Source organism: Xiphophorus maculatus, chromosome 9 (genome assembly GCF_002775205.1).
Source record: "Xiphophorus maculatus strain JP 163 A chromosome 9, X_maculatus-5.0-male, whole genome shotgun sequence".
Classification (NCBI taxonomy): domain Eukaryota; kingdom Metazoa; phylum Chordata; class Actinopteri; order Cyprinodontiformes; family Poeciliidae; genus Xiphophorus; species Xiphophorus maculatus.
This window is the reverse complement of record NC_036451.1, coordinates 18946199-18973797: the sequence shown is the minus strand read 5'-3', so window position 1 is coordinate 18973797 and position 27599 is coordinate 18946199. Positions and strand designations below refer to the sequence as shown.

The 27599-nt window shown below is 42.8% G+C and overlaps 1 protein-coding gene across 1 annotated transcript; it reads right to left on the bottom strand.

Annotated features, from left to right (window-relative positions):
* Positions 1-1171: 1171 nt before the first annotated feature.
* Positions 1172-27599, bottom strand: zbtb7a (zinc finger and BTB domain containing 7A). Its single transcript, XM_023339807.1, has 6 exons — positions 27591-27599; positions 26175-26239; positions 25913-25997; positions 15971-16534; positions 12949-13826; positions 1172-9786 (listed from the first exon to the last, which is right to left on the bottom strand). Exons 1-6 carry the CDS (start codon positions 27597-27599, stop codon positions 9351-9353), a joined length of 2037 nt encoding a protein of 678 aa, XP_023195575.1. The 3' UTR covers positions 1172-9350.

Below are 27599 nucleotides of genomic sequence, written 5' to 3'. Positions count from 1 at the left end.
TATATGTCTCATACTATACTGTTTGTTAAAATATTACTATATTTTATAAACGTTATATACGTTTATAAAATGGTCAGTTTGGACACTCTTCTGATCAGAATAAGGAGATTTCATTTAAATTGGTTGATCACAACAAACCTGGCTTTCAAGCATAATCCACAAATTTTAGGGCCCAATCCTTTGGAACAGCAATGGTGTCCAAGCAGTTGATTAGTGGTAGTCCTCCATTTTCGCCACACACCAAGCTTGATAATATTTTCCTCCAAAACTTTTTCTCCATAAGAAATTTTGTCAATTTAGTGAAACTTGAAGGCATCTCAAACTACAGTCCTCGAGGGCCGCAGACCTACAGTTTTTAGATGTGCCACAGGTACAAAACACTGGAATGAAATGACTTAATTACCTCCTCCTTGTGTAGATCAGTTCTCCAGAGCCTTAATGACCTAATTATTCTATTCAGGTGTGGTGCAGCAGAGGCTCATCTAAAAGTTGCAGGACTGTGGCCCTCAAGGACTGGAGTTTGAGACCCCTGGGTTAGACGGTCAAAACTTGGACACAGTTATGTATTCTTGCTGTGCAATGATCCCCAACATGCAGCAAATTTGTAAACTAAAAGGCAGATCTGTGCTAGAAAATTAACTCAACCATTTATGAAGGATGTTTAAATATTAGAAATTTATTGAGGCCCACAGAATGTGTAATTTTTAAAAATATATATATAAAAAAGCTCCAAGCATCGTTTTAAAGTAAATATTAAAGGAACTTTGTAGATCTTAGCCAGTGCGGATTAGATAAGATCTTAAATAAATACAAACTTGCTCAGTCAAATCTATTTTTTAAACCGCTAAAGGAAAACAAAAAATATCTACTAAGAGGCTCTAAATTAATACAACATTCATAGCTTTTGTGAATGGACGCAAACTTAAATCAGCATTGCACATTTCCAATGGTATAGCTAATATTCAGGTGCTGAATATTAACAATAATTTTCAAAATGTTCCATAGATGTGTAAAATCCAACCAGATTTGTTTTTCAGGTTGAGTTGTGTGAGTGTGCTGGTTTCACTTTAATCTAAAGTGTTTTGTTGCTTTGACAAAACCAAATAAAAAAAAAAACAGCTCAGTTTCATATGTCTACGTTTCACACGCAGTAATCCACACAAAACATTTCAACCATTGTTTTTTTTTTTAATAGAAAGATTTTATATTCTTTAAACCAGACAACCAGATGCCAGACATTTTTGGATATATTAAAAAAAAGAACAGAACAACAACAAAAAAGGACACCAAAATGGAATTATATGATTTAGACTGTGTGTGGATTTAGTGGTCTCGTGTACAATACTCTCTTTTCGTTGCCAAAAAGTGCAAATTTCTCCAAAAACAGAAATCACCAACAATCCCCCTCCCTGCGTTCCTCCCCCGTCTCCTTGTACTTTCCAGCAGATATGGACTAACAGAACACGATGGACAAGAAATTAAAACGTGAAAATAAAAGGATGGCTTACGGAAATCCACACTGAGTCCCATCAGATGGGAAGGTTCTGCTGCCCCCTGTGGGTAGGAAACATTCGGTGATCAGTATGTTACATGTGGCTTGATCCATTCACTTCACTTGGCAGGTAGTCCGCCTTTAGGACACACTAGTGAAACACACAGTTGGGTGTGGTCAGTACACAATGTCCACATCATGCTAACATGTTCTGCCATATGAGACTCAGTGTAGATTTAAATGTCCGGATTTGACTGATATTTTTCTGTCACTTTGAAATGCAAAAAAAACAAACAAACAAACAAACAAAAAAATCTCTTCAAAGATTGTTAATGATCACAGCAGCCTTTTCTTCTCTCCCAAGCTGAATGATTTTTCCGAGCGTTTGAATGCGTATTATGACATTGTACTTCCATTTTAGTGCAGTAATCGTGATTTGTTTAAGGCCAAAATACATTTCTGTGCTGATCTGCAAATGTAAGACGACAAATTCTCAATAATTTAATCCTTATACGGATACCAGATCCAGTCTTTCCCAACACAGACAGGCTATTAATGTAAAGTCGATTAATATGCAGCCTTCTCAGAAAGCTTTTTACAAAGTGTTATACACATTTCTTAAAATAAAAATAAAAAAAGAGAGATCTGATGACCTTTTTTTGCAACAAGATCTCGCAGAAAGCAGGTGGGAGAAAGTCTCTTCTGTACCCCCTCTTCACACCACAATGATTGAGATTATTCAATAAGCTGCATAACAGGTATGGTGGTAGTATGACAGAGATGCATTAGCAAATCAATCTAGATACCAAATATTCAAGTCTTTTTCTTTTTATCTATTTTCAATATACATATATATTTTTTGCATTTAAATAATCATCTGCATTAAGACAGAGACGGAAGAAAAAATAGTGATGACCGGAAAAAAAATCGAACCAACATAAAATTCAAGGTGAACTCTCGCAAAGTGCTTTTGTTACAATCGCAGAAGCTGAAAAAAAGGCAGTCAGAAAGTTAGTGCTACACTGCAAAGGGGAGTTGAGGGGAAAGTGGGAAGGGGGGCTTCTGAGCGTTACAACTGAAATGTCCGTCCCGGGACGGCGAGGCCGGACAAGACGCAGCCAAATGTCAAACATTTCCTCTCGTCGTCTCGGACTCGCTTCATTCTCACAGTATGAAATCATGGAATGCATCCTGAATTTGGTCTGAGGAGACAAACAGGTCTCGAATTGTCCATAGCTCGCCTTTTACCCTCTCTGTGTGTGAGATCTCTGATCAGATGAGAAGTGAACCCCCTACCCACTAAAGATTAAAAAAACAAATGTTATAGGTCTTAACGATGAGCTTCTTTTAGTTGTTGATAAAAAAAACCAGACTGAATCAGTATTAATTGGAGGGACACACAGTTCACTCCAGTGAGGAAATCCTTTTTGGGGAAGCTGTGATGTACAATTTTGAAAGGAGTTCTACAGGAAAAGTCTGGGAATGATCACAATAACGAACCAGACACACCATAAACTGAGCAGATAATGAAACCCAATGCATAGCAGTGAATTTTCCACCTGAGTAGTACGTACATAAAGACAGAAGAGATCAGCAACAGTCTCTTGGCTGCATTTTCCCAAATCTACAACAGCCTCTTCAGCACTGATGCGGCCGGGCTAGTTTGGCGAACCGACTCTAGTGCTCATCACTCGGGCTTCCGAAACAGAAAATAACACTCAGCCTTGCTCAACCGGCCATGTTTAATCCTCCCCGTGTGCTAACCTTTGTATCCCCCAGAGACTGACAAAGACTCCAAGTGCAAACTGTGTCCGCTTGGCTGAGAGGCTGGCCATCAGACAGAACTGTGCCTCTGAAGGACCCAGGGCTGTCTGTGCGAGCGCCAGAGCCACGCTGAGCACGGAGCCGTACTGCATATGCTGCGCTCAGGCTTGCTGAGCACCAACAGCCTGATGAAGAAAGAAAAAACAAAACAAACAAAAAAATAGGTGCAGCAAAATGACAAAGCAAAGCTACCCTTTCCACAGTCATTACAGGCCATAATAACAGTCAGCACGTTCTGCTTTGTTGGAATATTTACAGTTATAGTTATCTCTTAGTCTTTGTTTAGTGGCCTTCTTGGATAGATTTAGCAAGAATCTTTAATAATAACACAAGACAGATTACATGTCGAGGTCAAGTCTGAGGGGGGAAAAAAAAAAGAAAAAAAAGAAAATGCATGGAAATTTGGAGGCTGGAGCCTACGTCGAAGTAACCTTGGTCTGGGGCTGAGGCTGCGATCATGGGTGGTGTGCAGGACACAGAAGCAACAACAACAAAAAATGACACGCGTTTGCATAAAATTACTCAAGTAACGATTAAGTCAATTCATACTGTAGGAAGCCAATTTACCGTGTAGTAAAAATCATTTTTTGTCAAGATAACTGAACTTTCTTTTTTTGTCAATCCTTAAGGCACGCTTTGGCCCTCGGTGCTGACCAGCCCACCCAGTGAGAGTCAGCCTCAGCCCCACACTCCACAATAGACTGGAAACAAACAAAACAAGCTTAACGCTCCTCAGACAAGGCCACATATCATTTACAGTCACTTTAACCTTCTCAGATAACACACTGAAGTGACTCAGCTCAACAGGTCAAAAACAGTCTTTAAGGAAAAGGGAGTATTGGTAGGCATTAATTAATAATCAGCAGAATAAACATAGAAATGTGGCTATCTGTGTTGCCTTAAACAGGTTTGGAACAAGTTAAACATCTCAAGTTTTTTTTAGTTTTTTTGTTCTTCAAAAAAGCTTTACTGCTCATCTTAAAGTTGTACTTTATGATTTTGTCATCTTAAAAAGAAAATTATGTTTCCATCTGAGAACCTCTCATCAAAAGCCATCAGCTCAAGGAATAAAAATCTAAAATCGGTAGCTTAAAATGTCCAGTGACGAGAATGAAACCCATTGTTTTGTTTTTTTCTGCTTTGGTATCCGTTGCTCCTGGAAGTCTATATTTCTCAGCATACTGTACATGATTATATTTTTAACGAGGGTTTGAATGGACTCTTTGAGAGACCATTGAGTATCGACCACTCTGCTCTGTGCTCTTAGACACTCGCAGGCCTTTGAGGTCTCAGGTCCTTCTCCCTATAAGCAGGACGAGGACGTTTTACATTAGTGCAAACTTTTGCTCTCTCAGCTAAAGCACCGTTTCCAGTGCTATTTTAGGCTTTTTATCCATAACCCCCACCCACAAGCACCCTTCTTTTTTTTAGTTACCCTACCCTCCTGGCACAGCATCCCGAAACCATTACCCTTACCCCAAAACACACACATACATACCGCCATGTAAAAATATTTAGAAAAAAAAAAACAAAAAAACCCCCAGCTGTAGCACAACACATAATTTTCAAAAATAAAATAAAGAAAAATAAACAGACAGAACAAGCTATACATCCTTAAACTTTTGATTCTATTTTTTCTTTACACAAACATACAAAGAATGAGAGGAAGTGAACTCAAGTAAAATGATCTGAAAGATGACGAACATCCATGGCTTAGTCAGGGAAGTCCAGACTGAATAAAATCACACTTATTATCTCGAGTCTGCATTTGACTAAGATGGACGGCAAAAAAAAATAAAATAAAGAGCTTTGGTCAATCAACAAAATCTACCATGGAGGTCCAATTAAGATGGCTCACAAAAAAAAAAAAAAAACTGCCACGTTAAGACACAAAGGGTATAAGCAGTCCATTCCAAGTACCACGACGAATAACGACAGACATCACCCAGCTTACAATGGTTTAAAATCGGGAGCGCTGCTGTACAATCACTAACACCCTTGTTAAATGCGTCAAAGAAGAAGAAAAAAAGGAACTTAAGACTTTCACAACTCCTGCCTGACGGCGACCAACAAGAGTAAACAAGTGCTATGAAAACCTGCGCACAGAGAGCCGTGGGATAAACAAGCTGCTGTCCGACGTGTTGCTTAGCAGTGTAACGTTCCTGCTTCTGTGCTACCGTGGACTCGTCCCCGCCGCGCAGATCCAAACAGAAGCACGTGTAGGTCTGAGAACAGATGGGGGCCGATGCAAAGGCTTGTTTATAACAGTTATCCTGAGACCCTCCAGCCCGCCTGCCAGCTTGTGCGTGTGCACACACACTTGCAATAAAGGATGGACACGCAAACACACGTACACACACACGCCAACACACAAAGCGCCCTTTCTTCTGCCTCCATATTTTATATTAAGACATAAAAAGACAATGACCGACAGCGAACTTCAAGTGCATTCAGTTATATGGAATAGTCTTTTGGATCACGAAACCTCATCTGACCCCAGCTCAGTGTCTCCTGTGGGAACTAAACTCTCATATCTCACCAAAACACTAGAATTCAAGTTCACCACGACGGACAGAAAAGAGGGACTCATCTCATGTGTTTCAAAGTACCCGTTTTGTTGACAAAAGTGCCCACTCGCCCTGTAAGAACGTGCTCCACGACCAGCCTCAATCCAAGTAAGGTGCAACATTAAGCACTTGTACAGAATTTCCAAATAGTAAGAACACCCTCTTCCGGTTTTGTGTTTTAGACTTTCTGTGTCTTTATACAAGTTAAAAACAATCTTAGATGAACAACAGGTCATGAGATTTTACAGTGTATCAAAAAGTGTGTGAAAGCAATTAAAGGTGTGACATTTGATTAAGTGGCCCCTAGCAACATGATCTAGAAGTTCACTTGGTTTGGACCATTACGACGGTTTTAACACCAATAAAAGATACTGCTGTGGCTGCCCTTTAATCGGGAACGTGTTATAAGGGTAACTTACAACAGGAATAATCAAAAATACTCAAAACAATTAACCGTTTTCTCAAAAGTGGAAATTCCAGCCAGTTGACGTGGACGACAGGTTTAATAAAACTGGAAAGAAATAGCAGAAGACCACTAAAACATCAGCCCAATTAGAAAAAGGCTGATTAAGCATGGCTAGTTTTTAAGGGTTGTCGGCATAAATCCTCTTTAAAAGCAACACGGTACTATGGCTTAGCTTTCCCAAGTTGCATCTGAACAAACCACGAGACGTCTGGACCAAATCTCGTTCTGAGAGATTTTGGACAGTACAAACTAAACATACCAGTTAAGCACGGCGGTGGGTGGCTCATGATTTTGGCTCATTTTTGCATAAACTGACAGCAACTCCAAACACACCAGGAATGATGAAAGAATCAAGGTGCTAAACTACAAACAATTTTTAAAGGTGCACAAAATCAAATGGACACACCGTTCTGCTAAAAGTGTTCAATGTTTCAAACGGTTCATTCTTCCATTAAATATATAGATTTATATATACATATATATATATATATATTTAAAAACAGCCTAACATCTCCCATGGTATTGTTCATCTGAGGCTGTAAGATTTGGCAACGACCAAATAATTTTGAGAACAGTAGAAGTGAAAGAGGATGTGTTTACTTTGTTTCTTTTTTTTTTTTGCTCAGACTGTGTAAAGTGGGCGAGGAGGGGTGGGGATCACGTGGAATCTGAACGTGCATCTTTTAACCCAAGCAAAATCACCAAAGCCTCGCTGTGACTGACAACATTAGAGTGGACAGTGCGAGCCGTGGCGTTCCCCTCCTCTCTGCGGGACACCTGGACCCGGTGCGTGTGCGCGAACGACACGAGAAAGTGCAGCGGCGCTGGCAGCTCAGGGTGCATGTTTGAACAGGCTGCGGCTGACTCACACTCTGATGATGTGGCCAGAGGGACCCTGGCTGGCTGCCACACACACACACACACACACACACACACACACACACACACCCACACACACACCCACACACGCACACACACACACACACACACACGCCCACATTTAAAACACATGTACATGTAAACACGCTCGGACAGTAAACTACCAACACCAGGCATCCAGGCTCTAATATAATAAGAATAACAATAATAATATCTCCTCCAGGCTGGTTTAGGGGCATTAGAGGAGAGGCAGAGAGAGGGAGAGAAAAGGCCCGGACTGATCCACTCCCGGGCTAGAAACGTGGCTGAGCTGGGGGAGATTATTTTTTTGGAATGCAACAGACATTGTGAGATTCCCCCCCCACTCCCCTACACTCCTCTTCCCTTGCTCCCTTCCCCCACCACCCAACTGCAGCTGTGCTCCTATTTGGCCTCCCAACTCGGACAGGTATTTATTGCTCTCTTCATCACACAGGTTGCCTTACGGTTGTGTGGTCCCTGGGGCAAAAAGGATTGGAATAAGCATGATATATACATCTAATCTCACTCTCGCTCCCCAACAACAACCCAGATTCCTTTAAATATCTCCCACTCTGTTGGATATCTTTAGTAAAGCTGTGCAAACGTAGAAAAAAAAAATAAAAATATATATATATATATCGAAAGGTGCTCACATATGTCTTCTTCGTACTCTTTGTCTCTCTTGCTCCCTGCCATTCCTTTAACCTGCGGTCGGTTAAGTGCTACCCGCGCCTTGTCGCACAAGGACAGACTCCGAAAAAACTGCACAAAGTTAAGCACATTCATTCATTCATCGCTCTAATCCTCTGGGCAGGAACTGTACATGTCAAGTTTTACGTTTAGGACAAATAGGTGACTTAATGTTTTGTTTTTTTTGTTTGTTTGTTTTCTTTTTTTTTGGTGTGTGTGTTTGCCATTGAACATTCACACAGCTTCGTTTCTTTCACCCAAAAGCTTCAACTGTGTCTGAGAAATATAACATTGAGCCTAAAAAGGAAAAAAAAATCAAAAGTAAAAAATCGGTAAGTACACCTCAGCAAGAGGGGGCCAATGTCACGTCTCTGCCTGCTATATACACACGTATACAATTATAAAGTGTCGAGTACCCAAAAGAACAACAACAAAAAACAGAATTAAGACAATCAAACATCAAAAGGGCAAAGGAAACGCTGATGTTGCAGGGCTGTGAGGAACAAGAGGCAATGTAGTAAAGCCAACAGATACGTTGAGAACGGTAGTGCTTGGAAAACACAAACCCTCCACCCCTCGCATTCCCCTCGTCCTGCAAGCGGCGAGCCCCCGTTAAATTGGATTTGACTCAAGTTGAACTTTTCAATAAGACAAACCACCAATTACAATAAAAAAAAAAAAAACATTTTTTTTTTAGAGTAAGTAACACTTCAATCAACCCCTCGCCTGATTCTTTCTGGAACATTTATAGACTGAAAAATATAAAGATTCTTGCATCAAAACGTTGGTGAGTTTTCCTTGCATATACCATATTGTGGAAATTTTGTTTCTATGGTAACTGTACATCTCAGAGCTGTAAAGGAATAGGTATAAAAAAAAAAGGAGTTGTTGCTGGGAGGATTTGTCCTCGCTTCACTCGTACAGCAGCCAGAAGGTGCATGACAGTCACCTTTCTTAGAGCTTGAAGGCTGTGAGGACAAAACTAATTAAACTTTAAATCAACTGCATAGTTGCTCGGAGTTTCTTTGTCTCGACCATATACTTGCCTAACTGCATATGCCGGTGTAAAAAAAAAACAAAACAAAAAAGAGTCTAATATGACAGAGAAAGAAATGGCCCAGAAAGTGGACATCATGGGTGGATGATTTGAAGTGTTCTTTTCTCTTTAACAAATAAAACGTCTGAAGTGCTTGCAAGTCTATTCCATTTCCTAAAGTAAAAGGAGAAAGAAATATAAAGATTCAATTTCTGTGACACCCTGATTTGGTTTATAGAGGAATAGTTAGTTGTTTTGTCTCTTTAAATTGCCTTTGCATGTTTATTCTCTCCTCTGTCCACTGGCCTGTCTCACAGGCTGTGCAGAGCGACTGTGGCGTCCAGCAGTGTCCTTGTGGTCCCCCCCCCTGTAGTCTCAGGGTCCCGCCTCCACTGCTAGCTCCTGCAGCCGAGGACTATGTGTGTGCACCTCGACAGCACCCTCTACCTCTGCTGCAGAGGACGCCTCGGAGCGCCGCCGGCCCCTGGCGGTGCGAGGCTGGGACCCAGTTTCGGGGCTAGGGCTCAGGAGGCTCGGCGGGGCCTCCAGGAGCCCCGGTTCTCTCACCCGAGGTTTTCTGCCCCGGCGGGAGGGGATGCCGTTGCAGCCGTCCTTCTTAAGGTGGCGGTGCAGGTGGTCCGAGCGCACAAAAGTCTTAAAGCAGCTTGAGCACTGGTAAGGACGGAGACCGGTGTGGACACGCATGTGGTTCTTCAGGTCGTAGTTGTGAGCGAAGGCGGCTCCACATTGTGTACACAGGTAAGGCTTCTCTCCTGTATGCTTTCGCATGTGAACCTTGAGCTTGTCCTGCCTGAGAGGGAGAAAGACAAACACGGCTTAAGAACACACTAAGAAAACGTCTAACTCTCAAAACAAACAACTCACTTTTGTCTGAATGTCCTCCGTCGCCGGTGCCAGCTTTACTAATTAGGCTGCGCGCAAATATGTAATTATCTTTAAATTTATTACAAAGTTTCACACTTGCAGGAATCAGCTTAATCCGCTTTAGATGATTTCATTCTATTTTAATTGTCGCGTCTTGGCTCTCCTCCCGGTCTATGAGGGTTGTAAGTCCAGCTGAGTGGAGGTCATAAACTTCACATTTTTATCTGTGTGATGGCACACAAGAGCACGATTGCACACTGACACGAAGGCTCAGTGTTCACTGTGTCAGCTGGCATTTTTTTATTGCTTCTGTTAACCCTAATTTGAGGTCACACCAACAGGAAGATCTGCGTGAAAAATTTAGCATCCTCTGCAAATCTGTTCCTGGGGAAAATGTATTGTTTACGAGGCTGTAGATTTGAATACGACAAACTACAGGGCTGAGGCTGGAAAAAAGAAGCCTAGTGAATCCCCACGAGGCCTTTTTAAACAAAATTTTGTGCAAGTGAGGAGTCATCCTAACTAAATAACCGAAGTGCAACTACTGTACTAATTACAAGGTAAAACATATCAAAACAAAACTTAATTTTTCACAGAGGTGCTCCAAGGTATTGATCAGAATTAGTTGATTTTTAGCCTCACAAGTGACAAACTGAAAAAATTGAAGGGACAATATTTTGTGTGTTCACAAAATCTAAAAAAAGAAAGAGCCAATAGAAATTTTTTTTTGATTCCAACCAACTTGTAATAGGAGATTTTATACCTTAACAGCACAGATCAGTGACCTTCTAGTTGGGAAAGCAAAGATCCTCTCTTTTTTTTCCCCATCAGTGAAGCCACCATACCGCCTTACCTAAGAGGTATCAGGTGTTGCTGACAACAATCTCCCTTTAAAGTGTGGAAGTTGTGAACAATCGAAGAACATTCAAAGTTAGATTTATTAGCTTTTTATCTTCCTTCTGTCTTCCTCTACTGCTTTCCTGATGGAAAACTGAATAAAGAAAAAACCCTTCAAAACGTAAACTGCATTTTCTCTGACGTGCCAAGACTAGGGCTACACAATGCTAACAAAAATTGCTTAATATTGCAATGACAGTATAAATGAGCCACATTCTCCTGACCCTGTCCTTCCATCACTCAGTCAGCTTCAGCATTTCAGCCACCTAAAACAAACAAGTGTGGGCATCAAGAGCACTAAAAGTCTATCCAACAGGCTAAATCTATTTCAGGCATGAAGTGTATCCATGCATGGGACATGAAGAACAATCCTACCAAAGACTGTATCCAACCAGTCCTTTGTGATGATGATATTGCAATAACTATTTCTAAGTGGTATATTGTGCAACTCTAAACCAGACATATCTGCATTTAATTCAGGCTGCGAGAGAGTGACACATTTAGCAGATAACAGGAAGGCTGAATCGAAGCAAAGCTGCTGTTTTATCCTTTTGTGTTTGAAACCTACCAGTCGGGGAACATGCTGGATTTGCAAATGTTAGCAACCTGTCACAAATTTCAGATTCAAAGTGATTAACATTTTCTATATGGTTCATACACGCAGAAAGCTGTTTATAGTTAGTAAAGCTAACTGTGCTAATTGTTAATGGAAGATGTTAGATATAGTTTTGAACATCAGCTCCATTATGAATGATTTTGTCTTAAAATGTTAGTAAAACCTTGTTTTACAGAAACTGCTGTCTCGCACCTAAAGTTGCCTATTTCTTCCCATGTAAACATGTAATATCAACAGGTGTAAAGTGTGATGTCGTTTTATAATAAAGAGAAACCAAAATGAACAAAAACTGGTTTTGGATGGTCAAACCTCAGATTTAAAATCAGTCACAGTATTTTGATCTGTGCATCTCTACTTCTGCAGAATCAAAGTAATCTAATAACATTTCGAAACATGTTTTACTTTGTTGCTCCTTTAACTTATCAGGCTGCCTTGGCCTTCATCTGACTCTTGTCCTTCGTTCCCCCCTTTAGTCTTTGCTATCTCCCTCTAGCTCCCAATCACTTAAATCGTCTAACCTTCCTACACTTAGGGCTCCTAGTCAAATAAGAGCTGCTAGCATAAGCCCAAATGAGCACGAGTACACACACAGTGCAAATGTCTTTTAAGTTAGTATATCAGCTGTCATACAAGCAAATGAGTAAGATTTGTGAGCCAAACGTCAAAACTTTAACAAACAAGGGTGACGAGGAAACACACACATATCCGGCAGGCCACAGCATTGGAGCAACATAGCCACTGACAGAGGTGAATTATTTAAAGGATAGGAGTGATTTATTACTGAGCGAGGCAAACCCTTAACCCTGATCAAACAGGATTAAGATTACAATGCCGCCCCTTTCCACTGGTGGTCAAATTTAGCTGGAGGATAAATTAAGAATGGTCTTCCTCGTGCTCAAAGGGGTTCTGGATATTTTCAGACAGCAGCGTCTATTTTCACCAAAGGCCAGCTAATTAATTCATTAAAGTAATCATTTCATGGAAAAGGCAAGCCTTCCTAACATGAAAACCCTTCGCACAGATGTCCCCTCCTGTAGATAAGCCATGTCTATCTGTTTTCTAAGGGACACGTAGCAGGTTTTATTTGAGAGGTGAAGGAGTGATAGAGAGCGAGGGGAGGGGGTTGTGTAAATACTCTGCTGTGGGCAATAAGAAGCATAACAGCAGATCAAAAGTTCACATGCCTGCAATCCCCCCGCCTCCCCTCTGTATCAGAATACAGTCCTTTATGGCCCCTTTTCACAAGATAACACATTGATGGCACAGCCTTCTTTTATAGGACCCCTATGTTAAAATTCCAGGACTTTGCCATGAAGGCTGCCACCATAAAACTGACTTTTATAACACTCCCCTCCCTCACAGCATGGGGATGTTGGGAGGAAATCTGTTTAGTATCCTGCCAATCCACGATCATGGTAAACATTTGGACACAGACTGCACTGCCTAATGCAAAGCTAAGGTGGTTAGCGCTAATTCTCCAGCTCTTGGCTTTGTGGTGTTTCCCTCAGCTGGGCCGTTTGTCCAAGACTATTAGCACATGTGACATGAGGTAGTCCCTTCATTAAATGGGCTTACCTGGTAAAGCGCACTTTGCAGATGGCGCATTCATAGGGTTTCTCTCCCGTGTGCGTTCTGATATGGCGGGGTAGCTTGCCTGCACCTTGAATGACCTTCGAGCATATGGGGCACTTCTGGAAGGCCTTAGAACGCATCTTTCTTTCTCCTCCACCTCCTCCAGTGCCGTTCCCTCTCTCCTCCACTGCCCTCTCTCCTCCTGCTGTGTGTTGGCCCGCGCTGCCTCGTGACATCCACAGCGACGGCGGCACGCCATGCACGAGTGATGCGGAAGCTGCGTCTTCGTGCTGCGTGCTGCTGAAATAATTCAAGTAAAATTCCATGTCAGGATCATCCCCGTCTCCCTGCTCCTCCCCGTCCGCACGCTTCTTCTGCCTCTCGATGGAGTCCATCATTTGTTGCAGGAGGGCGCTGGCCGAGCCCCTATCCCTCACCATCGCCTCCCTGCAGCTGTCCTCCACCTCCGCCTCCTGCCGAGACTCAGGGGGGAGGTAGAAGTGGCCGTTCTGAGATGGAGGGTAGTATGACGACCCCGGGTTCACTCCATTGCCCTGAACTGCCTCCCTGTCTTCCTCTTCCTCTTCATCCTCGTCCTCCTCCTCTGGTTCTTGCGCTTGGGGCTGTGACAAGGCTAGGGCCAGCGGGGAGTAGTACTCACCGGGGCCCGCAGGAGCCCCGTTGCTGGGGATGCTCCCGTTACCATGGTTAAAGTGCAGGTGTGTGGGCAGTTCCCTGAGCTCTGGCGTGCTGCAGCTGCTGCTCCAGTGCGCCCCTCTCTGGAAGTACTCCAGGTACTCCCTGGCCCGAATTCGGTTCCCCTGCTCCTTGACTCCTCTGCATTTCCCCTCTTCATCTTCATCTCTTCGCTCACTGCCCGCCTGTGGAAACAGGGAAGGAAACAAAAGCCAGTGAAGGGAAAATTTGCAAGAGCACTGGTGAGAGCTGACTTTAAACACAGTTGGAGAGCTCAGAAGACACTTTTGTCTTCTAAAAATTATAGCAACTTAGCTTAGTAGGGTTGGTTAAAGTAGACAGGCCAAAATGAAAACTTTTACATCTTGCAGAATATTTCAGCTTTTTATGAAATGCAATAAATAATAGGCAGAAGAACAAAGCCAGTGAGGGAACCACTGTGGTGCTAAAAGCTACTACTGGAACAAAAATCTTGAGATGCCCAGAGAAATTAGGAAATTTTCACCTTGACTGGCAGACTAGGGACATACTGTTCAGATACTCAAAAATCTCATTCTTTTCTAACCAGTGAATGCACCATACCAAAGGACTGCCAGATAACGCTAAAAACTCTTTAGTGTGAAAGTTGGTGCTGAGGGAAGAGGACTCAGAGTTGGGTCTTTTTGTTATCAGTCAGGTGTTCGAAGGAAGTTCTTTAAAAGAACTTCAACTTTCAACTGAGGAATGTTGACTGACTGGAAAATCAGAGAGCAGGTGCTTGATGGCTGGAGGTACATTTTGTTCCTTTGAAATTTTTCAATCAGACCTTTTGGAGTTCTGGTTTTGTTCCCAAATCAAGCCATCAAACATCAGTTTGCACCAGCTATGGGGAGACGCTTTGTTGACTACATATTTATTAAAAGCTAACTTCCACAGAAAGTGGGATAAATGAAAGTATCACCTCAACATTGCTCTGTTTTATCTTTATTTACACTTAAACCTTGTTCGTTATGGAAGATGCTTGGTTTGGAGATCCAAATCATTTGCAAATCCAGAAGTTAAAATAATGATCCGGACTCTCTAAGTAATACACACACAGACTGCTGTTTACAGTTCATATTGTTAACCTCTCAAACCTCGCTAATTGCTGATAAAAACAAACAAAAAAAAAGCTAAACTACGAGTGAAACATGAACTTCTGCATTTATTTTTGTCTTTATTTAAAAGAAGCAAAACCTGGTTTGACAGAAACTGATCTTTCCCACTGCTCGACATCACTTTTGCTCCTTTTTTAAATCATTGGTGACCGCTCACAGTAAGAAGCTAGAAAGAAATACTTTGAAGGTTGAAAACTACAAATCTCCTAGAACAATCTGAACTGGTCTGAAATCTGCATATATCGAGACTTTATAAAGCAAATATCTGACCAACAACCGACTTCAGCATTTCCTGCATGATGTTACGGCCCACAATAAAAATCTGAACTTATTATTATGGTATTACATATTACGACAGAGCGCATCACTGCTGCAGCTGAAGATGTTGCCCGGCTGTGAGGTGCTGTGTCTGTAGTCTGTGAAGGAGCACGCTGTTCTTCCACAAATACTGTTGGCTCAGCATGAGTAAGTGTTAAACTAACTCCAAGCTGTGGGAGTGTGTTAGCCATAGTGAGAGGCACTGATACAGGCCATGATGTAAGTCTAGTTATGCTGTTTATTGAGGTGGATGGCATGATGACTGTATGCACCATTTTTGATATGAATGAACTAGAGAAAATGAATGCACAGTAACTTCCAAAACTATTTACACCTCTTTACTTTTACATTCTATCATGCTATGACCAAGAACTTTCATAAAATGTGTTTGATTTTATCTGAGTAATCAACAGAAAGTGGTAGTGCATTGTGAAGTGGGAGGAAATAGTTAAGTTATTTTAAAATAGTCTAAAATGACATCATAAGTAGTAGTGTGCACTTCTATTCAGTCTTCTTAAGTCTGATGCCCTCCAGTGCAACAAATTATCTTCAGAAATTCTGCCAGCAGAACAAAAACACAAAATATGAAGCTATAGCTACAGCAGCAAATTCACATTAGAATGGTCCAGTCAAAGCCCAGATTTAAGTCTAATTGATTCTACACCAAGAATTGGAAATTTTTGTTTACAGATGCTCTGTCAAAATTATGCGTGCCTTTGTCTTAATCAATCACATAAAATTGCAGAAATGAAAAAAAGTTGACTAGTTTTTGAAGGCACTGAAACATATCAGCCTTTTAATGTTTTGGTGTCTCAACCTCAGGATTCTGACAGTGAATACACGAGCTTTGTTTCTGTGTTATGGCGATGCCTCACCGGCGAGGAGAGCACTTTGGTGTCCAGCAGGTGAGTACAGACGTCCTGGACGGGAGAGATTTCCAGGAGGCGAGCAGCAGCAAGGATGTCAGCCACGCTGCTGTGACTGACCGTCAACGTCGCCGTGTAGGCAAAGTCCAGCAAAGCTCCCAGAGCCTCTGCTGCCACAAAGTCGATGTTGTAGATGTTCTGCTGGTCGGCGGCGGCCCCTGAAGTGAAGAGCTTGTGGAAGTAAGAGCTGCAGGACGCAAGGATGGAGCGGTGGGCCGGAAACTCCCGGTCCTGGGTGACTAAGAGCACATCGCAAAGGAGCCCACTGAGCCGCTGCTTGTTCAGGCCGCCCAGGACGTCCGCGCTGTGTTCGGGGAAAGGGATCCCCACAGGACCCTCCTCCGCCTCCCCTGCTCCTCCTCGTCTCCCCCCGCCCGCAGTGCTTGTTATACCCCGGAGCCGCCTTCCTCCTCTCCCACCGGCCCCTGACGACATCTTCCACCAGCCTGCCGCCGAGCCGCCAAGCACAGCCCCCACCCGTGTATCCGTCCTGCCGTCTGTCTGTCTGCCTATCTGAAAGCAGAAGACACAGATTACTGATTAGTTTTTTTTGTGGACAGAAAAGTGAGAGGAATATTGATTGACTGAGAGAGAAATCTGCAACCTGAGCACTAGCCGCAGCAACACATTTTTAACATGCTATAAAATTTAAGAACAGGGAAAGTGAATCTTACTAAGTAAGTAACTCTATTTAGATCGAACCTTTTCAAGGTAAAGATTTGTTTCACAAATTTCAGCAAAACCAAATTTAAAAAGATAAGTTTTTAGTGGGCCGGTGGTTGAACCAAATACCAACATGCTTATCCTTTCAGTCAAAAAATCTGTTCCTTTTATATGTTTTGCCTATTATTCTCTTAGAACCTTCAATATGGTGTAACAGCAAAAAAAGCTGATTTATTAATTAGAGATGCAGGAATCAGGCTACGCCTGTACCTGTGGCTACAACAACCGAAACAGGATAAAAGTGCTGCAGGCCATTGGTTTGATTTCAACACAAACTTTAAGAATTACAAAATTCAAAAACAAAAACGGCAAAAATAATGCTGTTAGTTTTTCAGACCAAAGATGTTTTTAGCCTTGATACTTTTTAATAAATAGAAAAAAATAAATACTTAAATGTATTTATTTTTTGCTAATTACAATCAAACGATTAACTGGTGCATCACTATTAGTAAGTTAGTCAAAATCTTACTTTCTTATGACAACACATCCCTCCCCCACAAAGTTTCCAAGCACTAAAAGTCATACTTTTAAATTTATTTATTTATTTGGGGCATTTTTTAGCTGCTAAGTCCCAAATCCAACTCTTGAAGTCTGCTAAAGTTAAACTCTCGTCTCCATCTGATTCGAATTTGGACTTCAGTGTGAAAATTTCACATTTCGTCCCATGCAGCGTTGAGACAGTGTCTTGTTCCTCACAACAGCTCCCAATGTATTTTGAGACTGATAAGAAAAAAAAAACAAAAAACTAAGAAACAGGTGTAGATACAGACTGATGTCAAAACAAACGACTATATGCAAGACATTAGTTTCCTGTAGTGAATAAATTGCCGTCACCAGAGCTGAATCGTGTTGGTCAGCAGTTTTCTTTGCATAAATACAATGAGTGGGAGAATCAAAAAAGATATTTATGTATTTCACACGTGCAGGTGGCCAGGTGCCTGTTTCCTTGTATATATGAATACATCCACGGGTGTGTGCACGCACCCGTGCAAGAAATCAAGCAAGAGGTCGTGGAGGACAGATAAGCAGAGGGCTGAGGGGATCAGAGTGCATGCTGGGAGCTGGGCTGTGCAGCCTATGCTCACTCTGTGACAGTTGAGAGCGAGGAAGGAAAGCGAGGGAAGTGGAGGAACAAGAAGGGAGAGGAGAGTGGAGGGATGTAGAGAAGGCTGCGAGGGCAGACCCTGTGGAAAAAAACTCCACAGGAGGAGGAAGAGAATGTACGACAAGTTGCAAAGGAACAGCATTAAAAAGGGAGGTTGTCAATCCGGTCTGAGCTAGTTACCCCACCCTGTGCTGCGTGCCAAGTTTCGGAAAAGGCCTGTCCCCTCGCTCACGTGTGTTTGTGTGCGTGTGTGGGGTGGGAATTAAAATGATCGACTGAAGCTTAGGCGGAGGGGCGGGGTGGGTGGTGGAGGGGTTTCGGCAGAGCGGGCCATCCTCGATTTCTCAGTCACACGAGTGAATACAGTAACATCAATAACACACGGAAATCACACATTATACAAGCACACACAGGACATCCACCTCCCCTCCAACCCCCCTTCACCTCCTCTTCACCATCTGCCAGGCAGACCCCGTAGGGGGGCAAGGCGGGGCGGTGGTTGCATTAAATGCGTTGCTCTCTACACGCTTCAAATTACAAGATTACTTCCGATCAATCCTGCTGGTATGTTTGTTTGCTACACCCCACTCCCAAACCTGCCTAACCTGGCTGCCCCTCCTCTTTTAATAGAGTTCACCTTTTTTCTTTGCCTCCGTCCTCTCCTCTCCTCTGCTACGCTTTGTTTTATCCTCTCTAAAGAAATACCTATCTGTGTCCACACCTGTGATGTGCAGATAGGTCGTGGATAGATTTATCTGTCCCTCTGCACCGAGGAACCCAAAAGAGATTAAGATGTTTCTTTCACCCTCTCATCAATAATTAAATGGGTCAGAGAGTGGTCGATTCAGCCAAATGTTATAATGGACATTTAGATAAAAAGCTGCAAGTTCAAATGATAAATATAATGACGTTTGCAATGGTTTGCGAAGCATGATTACCCAGGAAGACACCAACTGGCTCCAAAGCATGGGTTGAATTCCAGCATCCAGGTAAACCAACATTTGGTTTCCAAACCACTGAACTGTTATGTCATATAGTTCCTATGGTTTAAAGCCCTTTTAATGACAGTCGGAGTAGGTGGAGTTTTCTCTGGTTGTATGGAGTTTAGCTATAGGTGGCCCTAGAAACAATTTGATATTCCAGAGTTACTCCAGAAGCCAAAGATCAGAACAAGGAATGGGAAATGATCAAAATGTTTATCAATACAATATGAAAAAAATCAAGAAAGAAACAGATGTAGTTGTAATGCTGTGTCAACAATTAACTCTAATTAATGGTGTTAATTGTCATGATTGTGATTGCTACCATTCCTGTACAAGTTACCTTTCTACTATTGGTTTCAGGAGAGCGCATTAAACACACGTTCCGCGTTAAAATATGACTGAATGCAATAATTACAGTATTTACAGTTTATCTTCACTACTCAATGTATTTGACAATGTGGAAAATGCAAAATTAGTAGTTTTACTTTGTTGGGCTATGAGTGAATGGAGTTATATGGATTTAAAGCTAAAAAGAATACAATTCGCTACTTAAGAAACACCATAAAATATTATAACATTTTATATTCACATCAACCATCCCTAAGTAAAAAACTAAAAAGGGTTAATTTTCTTCAGAAAAAGTATATTTACTTAAAAAGTAGCAAAATCAAAGTATCAGACATTAAATTATTATTCCTGTTATATAAACTATTTATTTTGACAGCAATAGGAATAGTTATTGCCTTTTGGTCTTCAGAACATTTTTATTTAAACGTTCTGCGTTAAGTCCTTGAAACAGTAAAACGGGTGTTTTAAATCAAGGTTATCGTACCATGAGAATGTCATAATGGCCCTTGCTTATTGGAAACATGCTTTCTCCATGGATCTCTTCAATCCTGTTTTTGTGGGCGGCTGACCACATAGGGTCTGAGAACACTGCCAGAGACTTTAACAGAGCTCTACTGAAAACAATCTGTCAGCCATGGCAAAAGCAAATTTTATTACCCTATCCCTCATCTGAATATGTTAAGGGAGGGGAGAGAGACAAAGAGAAATGACATGGGAGGCAAAGAGAGCAGAGTGAAGGGAAGGAAAAGCGAGAGAAAGGGCATCCACATGGCTACCGGTCGTGTCCTTCGCAGGTGGAAACAGATCTCTGCAAGCCCCGTCCAGAGCCGAGTCAACCTGCTTTTCTCTAAAGCACCTGCACTGAACCGGGCTTTGCTGCAAGCCTGCAAATGAGGCTACTGTGTCCCCCATACATCCACAGTTGACCCTGGGTCATGGCTTTGTGAGGTAAAGACGTTGCGCTTGAGGAGGAGATAAAACACACACTTGCACGAACATGCGCACAAACACAAAACTTGATTCAGCGCCAATGGAGCGCAGAGGGACTGCTCTGCATGCAGGAGCAACCTGTCCCTGAATAAACCTGCACAGAACACCGAGAAAGAGGAAACATGGAGCCACAAACCTGATCCTGACACCTCCTCATGGCTTGAAACATTCCTTATCACTAATTCATGCCTGTGGGTGACAAGGCCAGCAATCTAGCACAAAGCGGCACCGCAGCTGTCCGTGTACTTCGTGTTCCACCTTCAGGGAAGGGCCCCTCTCTTTGGCGCTTGGGCCACAAGCGCCCAGGCCTGCTTTGCAAGTCAAACCACCGTCTCAACGCGCAGAGCCAACCCATCCCATCTCCACCCTCACCTCATTCAACTCATCCGCAACATCTCTTCGCCCCCTCCCATATATCTGTACAACAGTGTTTTGTAAGAGGAGATTCTGTTTTTGCTGGGGGGGGGGGGGTTCTTTCTGCAGTTGACCGAACATGGCGTGTGTCAACATCTGCACGGAGACAGTTGGAGCCAATTTGCTTGTCACTGTCTTAGACAGACGCCTGCCTGATATCGAGGTGTGACGGGAGTTAGCAGGAATGGTTCTTATTTAGGCTGACATGGTTCATGTTGTGGAGCGTCTCAAAAATTTCCACCCTGAAAGTTTCTCTGACTTTGGCAGACACATACCAGTCATTCCTAGATACTAGTGAATAAACTGTTAACCGTGCGCAACCCCAGATGTTTCTCAGATAAGGAAAGACATAGACTACAGAGTCATTTTAAAAATGCACAACAACCAAAACAGTAGCCCCCATAAAAACACAGCTTGGTCTGAAATGCAAATGATCTCTCCCCTGTCTCTCCTTTAACTTTCTATTTCCTCAAATTTGAGAGTTTGAAAATTTTACTGTTGGGTAATACAAATTTGCACACTTCAAAAATACAGAAACATACAAGAGAACAAGTAAAATAGGCACATTCCAGTATGATATTCTCATGGCATGAAACAATTGGTAAAAACACAACACTATTAGAGTTATTACAAATTCCTAACAAAAATGAATAGCAGGATATGACTGACCTCACTTAAAACAGAAAAGCAAAAACTGTTGCTACTGACACTAAAAGAGTTACCCTCATCATGACGTTATCTACAATACTTATTTCTTGTTCATTTCATTTTGACACATAAACGTAGGTGACTAAACTATGACTAATTTGAAAAAGTTTTATCCTTTGGACAAACATATTCTACCTCGTTGTTGCCCTGCTCTTAAAAGAGTAATACTTAAAGCATAACAAGTCCACCTTGTGAGTTATTTGGGTCACTTACAATAAATACATGCTTCTGATAGCTTGCCGACTACAACATTACCAAAAAGAGTGTGATTGTCCGAAACCAGAAATATTTGTGAGCTGCTGAATATGTTTGTATTGTAAGCAACAGGAGAAATTCACAATAATAACTTTCTTTCAATAAGCTGCAGCAACATGTGGGGGAGGGGAGACACAGGAGTTGTAATGCTCTGTGCTTCACGCTGTCTGTGAAAACTCATCACTCTGGCACATTTGCATCTGATTAAAATGTAAGAAATTTATGATTTAAAAGATTGCAGATTTGATAGCATAATCCTTTTAAACCTTGACATACATTGAGTTTCAGATAATGAAAATAATTCACAAGTTCTGCACATTTGTACAACAGGATCTTCTCACTCAGATCTAGAAGGCTCCACTCTGAACCAAGTGGACAAGCGAACATGATAGGGCTTCGGGGGGTTAGGAAAAGTGGATTTTGAGTAACTGCCACTGCTCAGTGACTCATTGTTGGCCAAAGTGGAAGGAAACCTCACTGGCCGTGCTGGGAGCAAAGCAGGAAGTAGGCTAGTGACTGATAAAACCTAAAGTTGTATGGGCTGGTCGAGGCCTGGCGGCTTTCACTAGAAACTAACCAGGAAGTGCTGCCAAAACACGGAGCCAGTGAGAAGCTGGTGGGCGAGACAGGGCATTAAACTCACAAGATCGCTCATAACTTGAGAGCAAACGGAGGCCCAGGAATCTGGCTCAGATGTCAATGATAAACTCAGGATGAATTACTGTTGGACCTGGTATAACCTGCTACAGTAAAAGAAAAGGTAACCACCCTGAAGACAGGGGAGTGGGGGTGGTTGGGCAACTGCACAGGTGTCACGTTGGGTAGTTGAAAATGACTTTCAAACCCTCTTAAAGCAACAAACTTTTTAACATAAAAAACTAAAAGATTGTTTTTTTCCTCTCAATTTTCCTTTGTATTTAAAGAAGACAAAGCCATAGTAATTCAGTTTAAGGTACTTTAACATATTCTGGGGTTTTTTTTCAAACAATGAGGGATAATAAGCAGTTAAAATCTTACCAGCAGGAGATAATTTAAATGGCATCTTTATTTAGTATAAATAATTATTGTTATTATTTGGACTTAGCCCAAGAGGAACCAAAGGAACTTTTTTGAATTAGAGTTTTTCACAAAGAAGCACATGATTATTTATGGAGGACATGGAAGTTGGAGGCAGTGCAGCATTGGTGATCTTTCTGTGTGAAAGGTTGACCATATAAGTAAAGCAGTGTACAAATCAACAGAACAGTATTGAGTTAAACTGTCATAACATTTTTGCATTTTACACCACTTTTATATCAGACAATTACTCTGACTGGAAACACTTTACATCTAACGTGCTCAGTAAATGTTTTACACAGGAAGATTATGGGTGATGTTGTGCCTCCGACCTCCATTCTCCGTGTAAATAATCATCAGCTTCCGTGTATAAAACCACTCAACACAAAAGTTACTTAAAGGTTCATAAAACTGCATTTAAACAAACCACTCTGGCTTTTTGAGACTGAAGTTGTTCTGGGAATGCAAAGTCCACTTTGGTCTTGGCCTCTCTTGGCTAGCACTCAGATTCCACCTAATCAACAACTAAACTGTATTTATGTTAAATGAAGTTGCAAAATGAGTTGAAAGCTACAGGTCTAATATCATCCATCCATAAACCTTGAAAGCCACCTCATCTGAGAAACTCTGAATTATTATTATTAAGGAGTACGTCATGCTTTTCATACAGCTTTACACACTAAGACGTCATGAAATGGCATTCGCACCTATTATGCATTTGTAATATAGGATTACAATTACACAAGTCATCAGGTATTACAGTTTTCCCCCCCATTTTCTTACCATCTTGTTTAATAAGTTAACATGTTGACAACCTGGTGGTGATACGGAAAGCTCATGTCCAGCAGGTTAACTGGTCAAACAGCAAACACTGGCTGCACCGCGCTGCGCATGCTCAGCCTGACAGGGAAAGAGGACTTCCTGTGAGTCTGTGGCAGGCGTGTAACAGAACCCGCTCTGTTATCAGATGACCAGCTCTCCTCTTGCTCTGTCTCCCTGTCCGTACTGTCTGACCCCCTCGCCCCCCACAACCACCCTAGCCCCGCCTCCTTCTTTTCCTCTCATCTGTTGCTCTCATCTCATCATTGCTCCATCTCTGTCTCAGACTGTGCACTGCATAGTATCCACCACATCACCCACTTCCCCTTTCCACTGCTGAGGAGGCAAAGCTGTGCGGACCCACCCGCCTCCCTGTGTCTCGCCATACTTTAATGCAACCCACACATCGTCTTTCTCTTGTTTCACTGTAAACCAAGTAACTACATCAGCAAGCAGACAGTGTCGGACCGGTCACACATCCCTCTAGTCGCTTGGCCTGTATCTATTAACCCTTCTAGGACTACCATTATTTGGGGTTTGGGGTTTTCTGTCAATTTTGTAAACACGTCCATCTCCTCCGATTCGATGTATTTTATAATTTATCAATACAATCCTTAACTCGAACACTGTGATAATGTAAGTGAAGCCTTCCCCTTCTTCTTGAAAAACATCTCGAGCCACACTCTCTTGCTCTTAATTTGATCAGGTTGTGTGTTAAACTCTGCACAATAAATGTCCCAGAAGAGAACAGAAGAAGCCCCTTTACTGCCCCTGGTCTTCAGCATAACAACAGAAAAACAACAGAGAGGGGTCTGTCTGTCTAGCCAGGCTGGAAGCTGTGGTATATTAAGCAGCTGACCAGGGGAACCAAACATCATGGAGGGGGGAAGTGAAGCTGCATTCACTAAGGAAGAGGCAAATGAAACAACTCCAACTGTAAATGTGTAAGTCTTTACAAATGTATTTATGTAAAAAAAAAAAAAAAAAAAAAGAAGCAGCCCGGAAATACTCCTTATAAAACTCTATCTCCTGTATGAGCCATCTTGACACATAGATAAACCTTTACACAAACAATATGACAGCTACATGTATATCGCTGTATACTGCCAGCTTTTTACTCTGAAATAAAGCCTCACACTGCCACGGAGACATCACACAACCTGTCCTCTCGGTCTGCCTGAACCTGCTAGTTTTGGGCCATCGTGGTGCAGGCACAAACATACAGGAATATCAAACTGTATTCAGCCTCACCGCCAAATTGATGGGTGGTGTCTTGGACCTGCCCACAGTCACTGAAGTCCCCTGCAATTCCTCTGGAGTCTATTGTTGGTAACACAGACGCGCATGCACACACACGCGCACGCGCGCTCACACATACAAACACATATGGCGTCCTAGTTTAACCTCTTGCTGGAATTCACTAGAAATAACCATGCTCTTCATTCATAGGGCAAGGAACATTCAAAAGACAGTATTTACAATAATTAATCAAGTTTTTTATTTTTTATTTTACCTTAAGCTGAACAAGAAGAAGCGATCAACTTAATTTACACCAGCATTATGAAAGACTTTCCCATAAAATGGGCGTACTGTGCTCGTCAATTACCCTCTCCATGCCCGCACATTTGTAAAAACGGGTTTAACAAGTATGCAAAGCCAAAAAGAAAAAAAAAAGCATCTGGTTATCGAGGAAGACAGTCAGGGCTGCTGTGAAGTTTTTAAACCACTGGTTTAAAAAAGAAAGCCTTACATGGCGGCAGGACAGATTACAATCTGGTCTTAACAAGATGCTGGTGAGGATGGGGGAGTTGAGCGGTAAAGAGAGAAGGAACGTCATAAGATTGAGTAGCTGTGAACGACTGAAATCAATCTACAAATGCTTAAGCTCTTTGGGGACGGTTACACAAAGTTGCCGGAGCTTAAGTTTTGTTTTAATATTGCACAGACTCAACCACGGCAGCCTGCCGTGTCAGGGAGAGGGGATTCAGCCGTCAGGAACTGTGTCACCTATTCTCCGCCTCATTAAGACGAGATGTCACTTAGTTAAGTTTCTAAAACTATTACTCAACACCTGTGCCACAGTAGCTATCAGCCACAGCTCAGCAAAGTATCTGATGGGGCGGTTTCTATAGAATTACTCTGAAAGCCCCTGAAGAAGAAGAAGCAGCAGTGGTACAGGATGTGCAAATATTGTCATCTTCTCACTCTTCTAATATTAGCAGTTACTCTACCTAATTAACCACAACTTGACAGATTCAAAACAACACATGTCATGTGGGGTAAAACATCCGAAGGCAATAAAGCAAACTTCAGCAGATAGTCAATGCGGCACCTGACCGGTTTGTCAACCCCTGCTCTGTCTTCAAGTGGGTCAAGAACTCTGAACTCTATCAAGACACTCTGGTATTTACTTTCCCTGCTTGCTTCCCCTCTCCTCTAAATCCCAGCCCAAAGACACCATGTGTGTGTGGATGTCCTCGCAATGCTTACCGAATAGGCAGAAAATGTTTCTCGGGACCTCTCTGCCTTCCCCTGCTTTGCCGGCCAGTTCTGCTGTCTGTGTCTCTGGGCAGGGCTAGAGCATTACCAGGCAGGAAACTTGTGAGTGGCCCTAGTCATACAGGCAAGCCCTTGCCTGATCCCACACAGACACCTACCCGCCCCCATCCCATCCACCACCACCCTCTATTTTCAGCCCACAACTCCGCTCCTGCATCCCCTCGCCTCATTGGCTTTGCAGCGGCCAACTCGCCACACCTCCTCGCAGGGATAGGCTGACGGCTGTTCCCTTTCCTTCATGGCCGAGGGCAAGGCACTCTGGGATATAGAGGCAGAAACCCAATGTCACCTGGTATCCACAGCCCCCGCTGCAGACTACGAGTCCCATCTTTCCTCTCTGCCCTCACCACCCCCACTATCTCCAAGCCTTCTCTAACGTAAGCAACCCAGGGCTGAATTATACACTACAGTATGCTGCTAGCAGCCTGCCAGGTATTAAAGTACAGAGCAGCCATCAAACATGGATAGGGCGCTGTGGGAGGAAAAAAACAAAACAAATTTCAGCCCAGGCTGTCAGGGGCAGCACTGAAACATCGGCCGTGTGCTCTTTCATCAGCTTTGAGCTCTTGGGACGGTTCAGACACACTTGAAACTCCTGACCTAAATTGACTTACCCCTCCTCTAAACAACCTAATGCCACCCAGACATGCTCTGCAAACACAGCACACCCTGCAATGAGTGTCTCACCCTGTAATGTCCCGAAAAGTTGCTGCCACTGCTTGTAGCCTTTCCAGTATCATTATTATTATCATTATTTTGCTTCCTCCTTCTCTCAGTTCAGTCGCCTCCCTCCTCCAATGCCTCCTCCTCCTCCTCCTCCTCCTCTAAGTGCTTCCACCTGCCTGAAAAGTTAATGTTTTGATCACATCCTATAAACTTTATCACAAGATTCCCCCAGAGGCAAGTAGCTCTATATAGGACATATTTAAGAGAAAAAAAAAAGAAAAAAAAAAAAAGAGGAACCTTGACTAGGGACCGCTGCTGCGACCCACCTCTCCTCTCCGGCCAACCCCCCCACCCTGCACTCCTTTCTGGCCCCCCTCCCTCAGTCCTTCCTCTCTCCTCTCCCTGCTACCAACCCCCCTGAGTTCGACAGGCCCAGGGCAGGCAGAGGAGGGGATGACAGGTCGCCTTCAGCTCACCTGTGATGGCCGTGGTGGTGCTTGTTGTGGGTTAGCTCGGCCCTCTCCTCTCCTCCTCTCCGGAGCTCTCTATCTCCCTCTCACTGTCGCGCAGCTTAAAGCCCCCGTATGCGCTAACCAAGCAGCGGCAGATCAACTCAATTCCCTTCCTGGTTTCTGGAGGGCAAAGAGGTCCCTCCCTTTTCTCTCTCTTTCTCTCACACACACTCACACACACACTCTCTCTCTTAAAGACACAGCATCCCTCGGCGTCCTCACCCCCTCCTCCTCCTGTCAAGATGAAAGTAAGGTGGAAATCTCTTAGTACTGAAAAGCAGACAGTTGTCAAATCATAAACTGAACTGGAGACAATGTAAATTATTAACCCCTGCCTGCCCACTGCGTTCTTTCTGGCTGTCATTGGCTACAAACCAATGTGGATTGTCTCCGGGGTTAAAACTGAGTTGTTAACTCTTGTCTGTTCTCACCCGCCTCAT